This window comes from Leptopilina boulardi, unplaced genomic scaffold (genome assembly GCF_019393585.1).
Source record: "Leptopilina boulardi isolate dan_hultmark-lab unplaced genomic scaffold, ZJU_Lbou_2.1 LbouV2_179, whole genome shotgun sequence".
Lineage (NCBI taxonomy): Eukaryota > Metazoa > Arthropoda > Insecta > Hymenoptera > Figitidae > Leptopilina > Leptopilina boulardi.
The window spans coordinates 1,682,266-1,696,979 of NW_026137728.1; the positions used below are offsets into that span (position 1 = coordinate 1,682,266).

Genomic DNA, 14,714 nt, shown 5'->3' on the forward strand with positions numbered 1-14,714 from the left:
CCACCATTCAATTATAACAATCATATTTAGAACAAAGAATTTTATATCACTCACTTATTTTTTACATATATTGAAATGTTTTTGTTACATTTATAAATGTAAAATACTGAGGTAAAAATTGTTTCCCGCCAAAATGTCGGCTGCTGCCCCGTGGCGGGCGGATTCAATGGCGCCACTGTCGCTGGACGCGATCACTGTTCCCTGTTTTCACCTTATTTGTGCGGTGCGGACGATAATTTTTCCATGTCGAAAAAATTAGAATTTATTAGAAATTTATTACCAATAAGTGCCATTATTTGATTGGCATTAAACAAATATCACGGTGAATTAAAAGAAAAATTTGGTGTTTGAAAAAAAAGCGGGTTTATTTCTTTTTATAAAAAACAGGAAATCAACACAGTGAGTGAAATAAGTGAGACGACCATCTTGACGAACATCGGCTTCGTCGGGTTGTGTGAACACACAAGAAGAACGAACACGAAACCGCGGCAATGGCATTGTTCCAAGGAATATCTGATTGTAATAAGCGAATGAGGCCATTATAGTCATTGAATAACTAATTGTTATTGAAATTAACGTGAACCAGCTGTTTTATCATAACAAAAATAGCAGATTTGTAAGTATTTTGATTGTAAATTTTTAAGTATACGCAAAAATTGGTCGCGTTCAGAATGATTTCGTGCAAGTGAACAGTCCATGCTCTTCTCTTTCTCTTCCTCACCTATGTATATCTTTCTCTTGCTTTAAATTCATTTTTGTCATTTACACAAATAAGTTTATTAAATAATGATAATTTATTGAAGGGAATTTCTTTTTTTATTTCAATTATAAGTTTGTTGTTTGGTTATTTTTTTTTTTTTGTTTCCCCCACTGTAGAATCGTCGCGGTGACGCTTTTCAACGTGTCGGCGTCGATTGACAATTACTAATAAATTCACTTTTTTTTTTCCTCTCAATTAAACCACGTGTTTTTTCGACTTTCTATGAAATGAAAATTTTTTCTTTTTTAAAGTAAAAAAATGATTATTTGATTTCTCGAAGAACAAAAAAAAAATTCCTCGAATTTATGTATCAACAAGTTGTTTTTCCTGTTGTTTTTTTTTTTTTTTTCTTTTCTTTTAAATTCTACTTTTTGCAATACAAGAGAAAGAACAGTTCAACTGCACGTTGAATATTTTTTCAGCATCATTTTTATCATTGCTAAATTGTTCGTTTACAATTATTTAGAAAAAAAAAATCGTGATAAAATTCGAGTACATAATTAATTTTAGGTTAGGAAGAAAAAAAAATGAATTAGTATTTTATTAAAAATATGTATTTTTTTGTAATATTTTATTCTAATTATAAAATACAATTTATTAACAGAATTTTTGTTATAGATTTAAAATTTTGTATTTATGTTTTTTTAGTAGAGAAAAAAAAATGTGGAGAATAAAAATGTAAACGAGAAATTTAAAATAAATTTGCAAATAAGGGAATTTAAAAATGCGATAAAAAATAAATTTAAAAAAAATAGATTGATAATATTTTAGAAAGTTTCTTTAAGCCACATTTCATGATAATTAAATAAATGTGGTTTGTACAAATAATCGAGCACAAGACATTTGTTTCTTGAAACGTACAATTTTTAAAATGCACATTTTTAAATTAATCTCAAAATTAATTATGTATTCTGTTTTTCATTTTGCAAAAATTTAATTTCTTTAATGTATTGATGTCCCTATTTTGTAATTCAATACATTTTTGCTAATTAAATTAGCCAGCTGGAAATATATATGTGAATTGCAATGTTTTTTTTTTTTTAACATTTATGAATAAATAATTAAAATTTTTTAATATTAATTTTTTTACATTAACGTAAATTATTATTATTATTATTATTATTATTTATTATTATTATTATTTATTATTATTTATTATTATTATTATTATTATTATTATTTATTATTTATTATTCAAATATTAATTCGATTCATAGAAAGTTAATTATTAATTAAACTGAAATTAATTAAATTGAAATAAAATTACAAAATTTGGTTAATTTATTTATTTAATCATTAAGGGGACATATAATTAATATATAATTAGTTTACAAATCGAAGTGTACGAAAAACAAATTTTAAAATTTTGTACAAAAAAAAAAGTTTTTTCTCATAAAAAAAGAAATTTATAAATACTTTAAATTTGTTAAATATAATTTGTTGTTGAAGTCCACAATGTTTATGATTAACAATTAGAAAAAAGATTATTTTTTAAGACGGAAAATTATAAAATTTTGTTATCTAAAAAATGTTTTTTTTTATTATTTATTTATTTACATATATCCCCGCAAATATTATTAATTAATAAAGATTGCAAAAAATATTTTATTCATAGAATTTTTCATTTAAAAAAAAAAAAATATCTCTCCTAAATTCGTTGATCATAAACGTGAATTTCAGCATTGTAAATTAATTGCTGTACTTTATTCATGATTTGAAACTTTTGTTTAAAAAATTTCTTTAAATTAATTGAAAATATATTAAAAAAAAAAAAATTTTTTATTCTAGAATCAGTAATTTTGTGCGATTCTTGTGAGCCAAGTACGTGAAAAAAATGTCCGAGGGCGGTGGTTCAACAACTCAAATCAATCCAAAAGTAATTAAAGGTATGAAAGAAGTTTTATTATAATAATTGAAATTTTTTTTTCAGCCTCTAATTTTAACATTGATTTTCAATTATTACCATTTTTTCCCCCTGTTTTTTTTCGTTATCAGTTGCTCAAGAGGAAATGGGCAGATTAGACGTTCTAGTTTGTGGTCAGTGTCACTCGGTGTTTCATTTTGTCGAAGAATTCCAAGAGCATCGTGCCAAAGTTGGTGCCTGTTCGAAAGTTTCTCAGTTTCGAGAAAATGCCAATGTATGTATAATTTTTAAAATATGTAAATAGTAATTTTAAAAAAAAAAAAAACTTTTTCTTAATTTACTATTTTCATTTGAATTTTTTATTTTCTAATTAAATTTTTTTTTTAAATTCCGTCTTCTTTTTTTTTTAGAATGAACAAAAAGCACAATTGTGGGCCTTTTTACTTTGGAAGGATTCGCAAATCCATCAACAGGAAAGTGTCGATAAAGATGCAACAAATTCATGGAAGCTGTATCAAAAATGGTGTAAAATGGATATGCATATCAGAAATTCTTGGGTCACAGCAGGAAAAACAATTCAAACATTCACAAAGATTAGTAATACAAAAATGCAAGACATTAATCGACAAGCGACACAAAATTCTTCTGTCGATGGTAAATGACTTTCTTTTCTTTTTTTTTTTTTTTTTTAATACAAAAAATAAAAAATACAAACAAATTGTGAAATAATTTTTTATTTCTAGGATCAAAATCAGTTGTAATGCGTAAAGTGATAAGAAATGGTCAGCCAGAAGAAACGGAAATGAAGAAAGATGTGATTAAAGCACCTGAATCAAAGATGCAAAAAATCGATGTTGTCGAAGCCGAACAAGAAAAGGACAAGAAAAATAAATTGAAACCGTCTGTTAAACCTAAGGTATATTTTGAAAAAAAAAATTGTTTTATCTTAGTATATTTTTGCTTTTTTTAATTTTATTATTTTCCTTAACTATGAGAATTTAATTATGAATTTTCCACTAATTGTGTTTTTTCTAAATTTTGTTTCATTTCTTTCAGTCGAAAATGGGAAAGAGTTTGGCCGATAATGAAAACAGTGATGAAGAATATGTCGTGGAAAAAATTCTCGCTAAAAGACTAAACCCGAAGAAGAGATGCTACGAATATCTTTTGAAATGGGACGGTTACGCGCAGTTAGTATTTTCAATTTTTTGTTACTTCATTTTAAAGAAAAAAATTAATTTTCAAGTTTTTATTTTTCTTTTTTAATCTTTTTAAAAATATTTTTATAAATGTCCTTTTTAAAAAAAATGTTTCTTATACCTTTTTGAAAAATGTATTTAAAAAGAAAAATATTTCCAGTGAATATAATACATGGGAACCAATTGAAAGTGTTTCGACTTGCAAATATTTACTCGAAGAATTTGAAAGAAATCTCGCGAAACAAAAGGAGCTGAAGGCACAACAGGCAGCGAAAAATGCACTGAGAGCAGGTGGAACACAGCAGAAAACTTTAATTAAAGCCGAGAATGTGAAACCTGGTCCTAGTTCTGCATCTCAAGCTGGGTGAGAATCCATTTTATTTTTTAGAAAATATTTCGAAATTTCTAAATTTTATAAAGTTCAAATTAAAATTGATATACTTTCAATGAACACTTATGAATAATTTCGTATTCGTTAGAAGACCAATGCGTTCGAGTAAAACCAAGGCAATGGATCAAGTAAAACAATGGTGTGGATCAATGAAAGACGAAGAGGCAGAATGTAAGTAATTGAATTTTTTAAGCGAGAAAATATTTTATTTAAAAAAAAATGTTCTTTTCTTTTTATCGAAATAAAATTGAAATATTTGTTAATTTTTCTCAACAGTATTAGGTAAAAGAAAAATACCATATTCGGACAGCGATTCAGACAGTCCAGCAAAACGAGCAAAAGGAGAAACGGCAAGTGACGAGGACTGGACAGCCGAGTCCGACGATGATAAAATGACAGGACGTAGCGATATGATTCAACGTGCATTTCATCGTGCCAATGTTCAATCAAATGGCTCGAATCGATCAATTGTATCGAGTTCGGATATTGGCGATGGTGTGAAATCAAATCAACCGGTATTGGTGGCAAATGCAAAGGGTGTCGTTAAAGTTGATCCAAAACAAGTGCCAAATTTATCGTCAGGCGTTTATGTGATGTCGAGAAAAGATGGAATAATAAAACTCGATTCATCGGCTGGCAATAAAATGGGAGTGAAAGGTGCATCGCCTGGACAAACAAGTCAAGTTATAATGGTACAACAGGGTCGTGAGACAAATACAATTGTTAGAAAACAAGTGATTTCATCGTCGCCATCAAATTCAACGACACCGGTTAAAGTTATTTCAAAACCTGATGGCACACAAGTCTATCAACAAATGAAAGTTGTCACTACACCGAAAATAACACCAACTAAACAACAACAACAGCAACAACAACAAACGACAATTGTCACGTCACCAAAATCAGAACCAGTGAAAATTCAACCGAAACCTGATCTCAATCAAATGCAACAAATTCACGTTGTTACGGCTGTTCAATCGCCGATTGCGTTACAACCGAGAATTACAACAGGTAGGCAAAAAAAAAAATTATTTTTTTTTCTCTTTATCATGCCTTGGATTATTTAACTTTTTCCGACTTTTTTTCAACAATATAACTTTTTTCCATTTTTTACAAATTTAAAAAAATACGTCTTTTTTAGTATACAATGCAGATCTTTATTTTAATTATTTAACAAATTTTTAACTAAAATTCTTCTCTAAATTAATTATTTTCAATAATTTTAATGAAATTATTCACAAATTCAATTATTTTTAAACTATTTTTCAAATTAAAAATTTTATGAAATTCAATAATTCTTAAAAATTAAAAAAAGAAAAACATAAATAAAATTACTAAAATTAAAATTCAAAATCAATTTGAAAATAATTTTCAAAAATTTCAATTTAAAACTTGCTAAAATTTAATTATTTCTAAAGTTTTCCATTTAAAACTTTCTGAAATTCAATTATTTTGAAAAAATTTTTTGAATAATATTTTTCAAAATTTCAATTATCTGAAAGCATTTTTCAATTAAAATTTTGTCAGTATTTTCTAATAAATTCTTCAGCAAGAGAAATTACCAAAAAATTTTAATAAAAAAAATCACTTGAACTTGAAATGTTTTCAAAAATCTAAATTGTAATTCTTCGAAAATTCAATTATTTTTAAAAACGGTTATCTAAAATTATTTGATAAATTATTTTTAATTCTGTAAAATTTAATTATTGTTAGATATTTCACAAAATCTTTTGAAATTCAAATATTTCTAAAAAAATTTAACTTTATTTTTAACTCTACAAAAAATCAGTTATTTTTAATAATTTTAATATTTCTTTGAAAATTTAATTAATTTAAAGCATTTTTCAATTAAAAAATTTTGACATTCAATTTTTATCAATAATTTCTAAAAAATTATTCATTAACAGAAGACATCAAAAATTTCAATTAAAAATCACTTGAAATTCAATTATTTTTAAAAAGAAGTTTATCTCAAATTATTTGATAAATTATTTTTAATTCTGTAAAATTTAATTATTGTTAGATATTTCACAAAATCTTTTTAAATTCAAATATTTCAATTATTTTCAATTCTGTAAAATTTAATTATTGGCAGAAATTTAACGTAATCATTTGAAATTCAATTATTTTTAAAAATTTCAACGATTAATTTTTCAAAATTCAATTAATTTTAATAATTTTAATATTTCTTTAAAAATTAAATTATTTAAAAAAATTTCAAATAAAAACTCTAAAATTTAATTTTTAGAAATTAAAAATTACTGAAAACTATGCCAAAATTTTCAATTTGAATAAATTGTTTAGGAAATTGTCAAAATTTGTGTAGTGGGCGAATATTTTTTGAGTAGTCGAAATTTTTTCATGAAATTCACGTTTTTTTTTTTATTCTAAACAGTAAATAAAAAAAAAAGTTAAATAGTTTTACCAAATTTGAAGATTTATACAAGTTATTGTTTTAAACATTTTTGTGTGCGATTTTACAAATTTTTGTTTTTCTATTAATTTACAAATTTAATTTTTCTTGCACTTGGCATTATTATTTTAAATTATCACCGCTTTCGTTTAATATTTCTCATTTTTAACAAATTATGTAGCTTGTTAAAAATATAAACAATTTATTTAAACAAATAAAAATTAAGTAAAATACCAAATTTTCCTTTTTGGGAATGATTTTAGATAGTGTTTGCGAGTAATATACCAAAAAAAAATAGAAAAATCGAAGAAGAATTTAGATTAATTTTCATTTTTGTTTAAATAAATTGTTTCTACTTTTAACAAATTATATCATTTGTTAAAAATGAAAAATATTAGTTGAAAACAATGTTAATTTAAAATAATAATCCCAAACACCAGACAAATTGATTTTTTAGATTAATAATAGAAAATAAAAAATTTGTAAAAACACTCACAAAAATGTTTATAACAATAATTTGTATAAATCTTCAAATTTTTTTAAACTGTATTGCAACTTGTACAGTTATTTACATTATTTTAAATAAAAATATGTTAATTTCATGAAAAAATTACGACTATTTAAAAAATGTTGCCACACTTCATTTTGACTCCAAATTTAATTATAAAAAAAAAAAATTGACTTTTTTTAAAATTTAAATCGACTTCTATTTACGCCTTACGATCCGAGGCTCACTTTATTAATTAAACTTGAATTTAATAGTTAATTTCTTAAATTTATCCACGTTTTTTTTTTTTTTTTTTGACAGGAATTCGTCCTGGTGTAACAACAGTACAACGAACACCCGATGGAAGAACAATTTTACCACGAGCAAATATACGTCAAAATACACCATCAAATATTGTCAATGTCGGTGGAATACGTTCACCAGTACGTGCTCCCATGTCACGACAAGCGACACCACGTCAAGCATTACAAAAACGTTCACCAATGGTCGTTCAACAAGGTACAGTAACAACACCAAGTCCCACGACAACTCAAATGAGACCAAAATTCACCACAGTCGCCGGTGGTATTGCAAAAAAAGCCAATCCCATTCAAACAACAACATCAACAGCAGCAACAAAACAAATGCAAAAAATCACACCCAATAAGCCACAATCATTGATTGCACAGCAAACACAACAAAAATTATTAATGGCCAAACGAAAATTACAAGAGCAAGCCGGTGTTAAACCAGTGGCTCGCGGTGGATTATTGGCAGGTGCACGTGGAACGCCAATTCGTTCAAAACCAATAAAACCCGAACAAATTATCAACGCAGCGAATCAAGCGAATAAACCAAAAGAAAGTAAACTCGCCGAGGGCGATGGCCTTCATATGGAATTCCATGAGGTTAATTCAGAGGAGAGTAGCAGCGATGATGAACCCGAGGTACCAACAATTGATACACAACCAAGCGCAACGACAACAACAACAACAGCAACAACAACAAACGAACCCGAGAGTCCACCACGTGATTTTACACTTTGTCCATTGACTGGTCGTATAATTGGTCCCGACGGTGAACCAATTGATCAACCAGAACCCGAACCACAAGAACCAACGCCACCAACACCTGTACAAATTGTCGCATCAGCCGATATTAATCCCGAAGGTGGTGCATCGGTGACAACAGCTGAAATTGTTCTACCATCGCTCGATGGTTTAACCGATGGCTCAGGTATGATGAGGGTTGAAATGAGTCCCGGCGGTACAACTGGAACAATTGTACAAACAAGCAATGACGAACAAATTACCCTCACAAATGTTGTTGCACCCGATTTGCCATGCCTCGATGACAGTGTCAATGAATCGACGTCGCCTACGACAACACAAAATGAAACAAAAACAGAAACTCCAACATCGACGACAACAACAACAACAATAACAGCACAAGTGACTGCAACAAATGAATCATCCTCATTATCGTCGACTAAATTATCATCATCATCATCATCAACGGAGAAAATAGCAATAGCTGACGAAACGGAGAATAGTGAGGAGAAAAATGTCGCTGCAACTGTTGCAAATGATGAGACAACTAATCTTGTGACAATAACTGGTGACGATGGTGTTGTTTATCAAGTTGCGGGTCAAGCTGAAGATGGACAGACATTATTGGTGACGCGAGGTGATGGAGAACAATTGTGCGCCTATGTGACTGCCGATCCACAAGAAGAGGGTTCGGTATTAACATTGGATCATGCTGTTGCTGAAGCTGTTGCACAATTATTGCCTGATCAAACGAATCTTGGCTCGCAATTTTATGTGAAAGAGGGTGGCGATACTGGTGAATCGACGGATAATAATGAAATGGTTATGTCGATTATGGATAATTCAAATGCGGCGGGTGTTGCCGGTTCACAGGACGAATCTGAGGGACAAGTTGTTGCACAAGTTGTACAAGCCGATGATCCAACACCAGGTAAATTACTTTTTTTATTTATATTTTCTTCTTTTTTCCCCGATAAGTTCCATGAATTTTAAAACTGAATTTTGAAGCAATGTTTTTTATTTAGTTTAATAAATTTCCAATTCTAAAATCTGATTTTGAGACACAAGAAACCTTAATTACTTTCTCTGAAAAGCTTATTTGAAAATCAAAAGTCGTGACTTTTTAAGAAATAATTTGGTCCTCAAAGGGTTATAAACATGAAAGAAAAAATAAGGTGTCTAACGGTCAGGGAAATGTAAGGGAATTTCAAAAAATTTAATTCAAAGTCAGGAAAATTTCTGTAAATTTCTACAAAAATTCAAATTTTTTTGTGAATTTAAAAATTTTTTAATCTAAAAAAACTTGAATGGTTTTTATTACCATTTGTTACCATTTGTTCCAAAGAAAGCAGAACTAAGGTTATTAAAAAGTCAGGGAAAAATAAAAAAATATCAGGGTGGAGTCATGGAAAAGTCGGGTAATTTTTTTCTCAATCCTTATTAAACACCCTGTTTAAAACAACTATTTAAAGCATTTTAGTTAAGGAAAATATACATTTATATTTTACCCTATTTTTTCCCTTTTTTCAAAAAAAATTTCCCCTATTCCCCTTTTTTTCAGCAAATTTTATGCTGTGAAGCCTGGAATAAATTAAAGTAACTTAGTTTCAAAATTTCTTTCACTTTTTTCCCAAAGCAAATGCAAATTAAAAATTTGGCCTTCACACTCAATTATTAAGCATGTGATATGTCTTATATTTATTAAGTAAATAATTATTTACTACTATTTATTGAATCTAATAAATGATTTTTTAAACTTGAATAACAATTAATTAATTTTTTTGCAGTGAAATATTTGGTTTTTTAATATAAATAAAAATTATTTGATACAATTTTATTTTATCGGTTCAACTTCAAATAAAGTAAATTATTCATTAATACGAATAATTTTTATTATTTAATGTGCGATTCCAAGTGAGATTTTGACTTTTTCGGAGTAGGTTAACCGATTGCAATGAAACTTTGGAATTTTGTTATATATAGTAAGACTAATCTTTAACGTAAATTTCAGCCTAAAATATTTGTTAGTTTACGAGATTTGCAATAATAACAAAAAATTTAAAACTGCTATATCTTCCGTTCTAATAAACGGATTGAGGTCTACTTTTTTTTAAAATGTCAAGGAAAATGAGAGGAATAAATCTCTTTCAGAACATTTTTTTATAATTTTACAACTAAAAAAATTATTAAATAATAATTGAATAACTTTCGCGCGACTAACTAAAATTCAATCACTTAAACGCTAAAATGATCTTACCTGTGTTTTCTTTAATGTTCCAAAGGATTTTTATTGTAAATGTAAGTTTAACTTAAGAAATTTTATTAATTTATTAGTATAAACAATTGAGATTTCTGCTAGTTGACGTGCAGACGACATTGCGCACGCAGCATTCTCACATAGCCAATTTAGTCCACGAATCACGTCAGTTGGCTATGTGAGAATGCTGCGTGCGCAATGTCGTCTGCACGTCAACTAGCAGAAATCTCAATTGTTTATACTAATAAATTAATAAAATTTCTTAAGTTAAACTTACATTTACAATAAAAATCCTTTGGAACATTAAAGAAAACACAGGTAAGATCATTTTAGCGTTTAAGTGATTGAATTTTAGTTAGTCGCGCGAAAGTTATTCAATTATTATTTAATAATTTTTTTAGTTGTAAAATTATAAAAAAATGTTCTGAAAGAGATTTATTCCTCTCATTTTCCTTGACATTTTAAAAAAAAGTAGACCTCAATCCGTTTATTAGAACGGAAGATATAGCAGTTTTAAATTTTTTGTTATTATTGCAAATCTCGTAAACTAACAAATATTTTAGGCTGAAATTTACGTTAAAGATTAGTCTTACTATATATAACAAAATTCCAAAGTTTCATTGCAATCGGTTAACCTACTCCGAAAAAGTCAAAATCTCACTTGGAATCGCACTAATGCTAATATCCACATTTAACTTATAAAAATTTTTACGGCGTCAAATCTTAAATTATCGAATTTCTATTTAGCAAAATTTTCAATTTACATTTAACTAAAATTCGATTTAAAAGAATTTCTATTTAGCAGAACTCTTATAAAGCATTTTTCCTAATACTTTTTAAAAATTTTAAATTAATATAATTTCAATTTAACGAAATTTATGTCTATAAAAATTGACAAAAGAAGAACTAGGTAAAATTTTTTCTTAACGGCATGTGGGAGAAACCCACGTGACCTAGTATGGGAAAATGTGTTTTGCAATATTCCAACTTTCTCTAAAATGAAAAAAGATTTTAGGCTAAAATTTTGAGGGTTGATAGATTTGGGTACAATGCACCGCGCTGTTCTCCTGAAAAAACTTAATTTTGCGTTAAATTATTTAAAAAATAATTTTAAAAAGTTTAGTTTTTAAACGAAAATGACAAAAAAGATGGCGGCGCATACACAGACGTTGCTTGAGTGTGTCAGTGCTCCAGTAAACAGCGCCAATTCGAGCGAGTGGCCGCTGAATGAACTATGATTAAATACATTATTTTACTATTTATTGCTTTATTTTTATTATTTTTACGTAAATGAGAACAGCCCTATGCTTTGCACCCTCCAAAATCAAGTCTTGAATATTTTAACCCGAAATCATTATTTATTTCAGAGAAAGTTGGAATCCACAAAAAAACGTCTATTTCCCACATGGCCTTAAATGAGAATTCTGTTAAATAAGAATTAGTTGGAATTAAAATTTTCTTTAATAAAAACCTTGTTAATTAAGAAATTTTTTAAATAGAAATTCTGTTAATTGTGGATTTATTCATAAACAGTTCTGTTAAGTAAATATTTTGATAAATCGAAATTTACTAAAATAAAAATTCTGTTAAAAAAAATTTTCTTTATGCAATTTTTCTTGACATAAATTCCAATAAATTGAAATTGTATTAATTTGAAATTCGATGTACTAGAAAATCTGCTTTATATAATTTTACTAAATAAAAATTTGATAATTTAAGATTTGACGCAATTGTTAGACACCCTGTTATAGAATTCTTCCTGCAAAAAAATATTTCTTTTAAAATCGTTAACCATAAACATTATGAACTTCAGCATCATAAATATATCAAAATAATTGAATTTTTGAAGATTAATAGGATATATTTTTAGGAATAATTGAATTTCAGACAAATAGTTAAATTTTAGAAAATTTTTAATTAAAATTTTTTTTTTGGAAATAATTGAAATTTCGAAGAATTTTTGTTGAAATTTTTTTATTTAATTAAATTTTCGAAGTTTGTCAGTTAAATTTTTTTGTTAATAATTAAATTTTAAAAGATTTTCAATTGAAAATTTGTAAAATTTTTAAATGTATGAAAAACTTTATAGGTACAATTTTTTTTTTTTTTAAATTTAATTTCGAATCAAAGTTTTTAATTAATATATATTGAATGAATTACAATTGTAAATTTAGACTTTTTCTATTTTAAAAAATTTTTAAACTAAAAAAATTCAAAAATAATTCAATTATCGAAGAATTTATTAAAAATTATGTGTATTTGTATTTTTTTCAATTAGATGAATAACTATTAATTATTGAATTTTTTTTTAAATATAAAACTTAAATTTTAAGTATGATTTATAATTAAGATATTTTTTTTTTTGTAAAATTGACGCATTTTTTTTTTTTTTTTTTTACTTTGAGTGGTATTATTTGTTTAAAACATTTGTGTTTACATTTGGTGACAAAAACGAAGATTTTTAATCAACTTATGACATATTTTCTCTGAATAATTATTCTAAATTAAAGATAATATCTGTATTTTTTATTTTAAAATTCAAATCAACTTTAATAATAAATTTAAACAATATTATTTGTCATTTTTTTTTTTAAATTCTAACAATATTTAATAATAATATATATTTTTAAAATTAGAATTACATATACATACATACCCTTAAAAAGTTACTATGTAAATATGAATTAATACTTAATTTTTTTTAATTCGGAATTATAAAAGTAATAATAATTCATTTTTTTATATTATCGATTAAAGTAAAAAAATGAAATTTTATTAGTCAAGAAAAATCGAAAATTCGTAACGAATTTAGTAAATCCCTTGTAGAAAATTTAAAAAAAAAATACCTATAGATAGAATTAGAAAATTTTATTTTAGAAGCCAAAATTTTTTAAATAGAGAATATTAAAAAAAAAAAAAATAAATTTGAATTAGAAAAAAAGAAAAAATGAAAAAGGAACTGAAATTATGTTAAAATTCCAAGATCAATGAATAACTGTTTTTAGAAGCAGTTATTTTTTAGTAGATTTATTTTAATATTTCAATTTTTTTTAACAGGCGGTACGAGAAGAGTCGTTTTACTTCTTCCCGATGGAAATCTAATGATGACGGAAGTTGATGAGGAACAATACGCAGCTCTCGAGCTCGACAAGTGAACAGTTAAAAGTGATCATGGATTCAAATTTATATATAAAAAAAAAAAAGAAATCATGTAGCTATTTTGCTATATTGAAATAACACTTTCAGTAAAACAAAACAAAAAAAGTGTGTACTTTGAAATAAAATATAATCGTGAGTCGTCTATGTATATATATATAGGGACGTTCACTTTGTGAATCAGTGACATTAAATTAAAATGACAATTTCACACATACACACACACATACACACGACATTTTTTTTTTTCAAAATAAAAATTAATTTTGACTTTGCTAAAAAAAAAAAAAGAAATATTGTAAAGAAAGCAAAAAACACACACACATGAACACAAAAAAAAATCAATCACTTTAAATTCAAAGCAATCTATGTGCTATTGTAGATTACAACCATTTACTGTAACATTCATGTCTCAATGTATTACAGTTGGCTGACAATTTTATTTTAGGATTAATATTAATTTATATGTCGATTCAAATATGTTTCATTGTAGAAGGAAAAAGGGAAAAATGTTACTGCTGTGAGTAGCAATATTTCACCTTTAAATATAGGCTACAAACACTTGTCAGAGGAAACAAAAAACAAAAAAAAAATACACATCTATATAATTATATATTTTAAGAAGATGAAAAAAAAAACGTACCATATAATCTAGGGTTTTATATTTCTCTCTCTCTCTCTCTCGTATTAATTTGTTGTCTATTATGTTCGATGATTTGTTTTCAAATTACGAAAAATTTATTATGTGATTTTTGCTGAGCAATTATGGTATGAAACCATTAATGCATAATGATTAACTTGAACCTAGTTTAACTTGTCAATAAAAGAAAAATTTTTTTAATTACGAGGAGTGCTTTTCTTTCCTTTATTATTATACTTTTACTATACATATTATTATAATATAATATTCATAATATAAAATGATTATATTATAATTATATGATTATATATTATATATATATATAACTGGTAATAATTGTTAAAAAAAAAAAAATGATTTAGTGAGAGAGACGCGATCGTTAGTTTAATATGGTTTAATTATTATTATTATTATTATTATAAATATATTGTATTTTGTTATTATAATTTCGTGTATTGTTAGCAGTGTACAGTTTTTGATTAATGAATATATTTTCAA

General features: G+C 26.1%; 1 protein-coding gene across 2 annotated transcripts; it reads left to right on the forward strand.

Annotated features, from left to right (window-relative positions):
* The first annotated feature begins 182 nt into the window (after positions 1 to 182).
* Positions 183 to 14,420, forward strand: LOC127277813 (mucin-4). 2 transcript variants are annotated; one of them, XM_051299203.1, is made up of 11 exons: positions 183 to 616; positions 2,549 to 2,646; positions 2,756 to 2,898; positions 3,035 to 3,278; positions 3,368 to 3,540; positions 3,681 to 3,814; positions 3,984 to 4,187; positions 4,303 to 4,385; positions 4,491 to 5,225; positions 7,436 to 9,094; positions 13,478 to 14,420. In XM_051299203.1, the coding sequence occupies exons 2-11, from the start codon at positions 2,595 to 2,597 to the stop codon at positions 13,573 to 13,575; spliced, it is 3,525 nt and encodes a 1,174-aa protein (XP_051155160.1). In that variant the 5' UTR covers positions 183 to 616; positions 2,549 to 2,594; the 3' UTR covers positions 13,576 to 14,420. The 2 variants fall into 2 exon arrangements, with proteins under 2 accessions (XP_051155160.1, XP_051155161.1); XM_051299204.1 differs by having other exon boundaries at positions 4,306 to 4,385.
* The last annotated feature ends 294 nt before the right edge of the window (positions 14,421 to 14,714 follow it).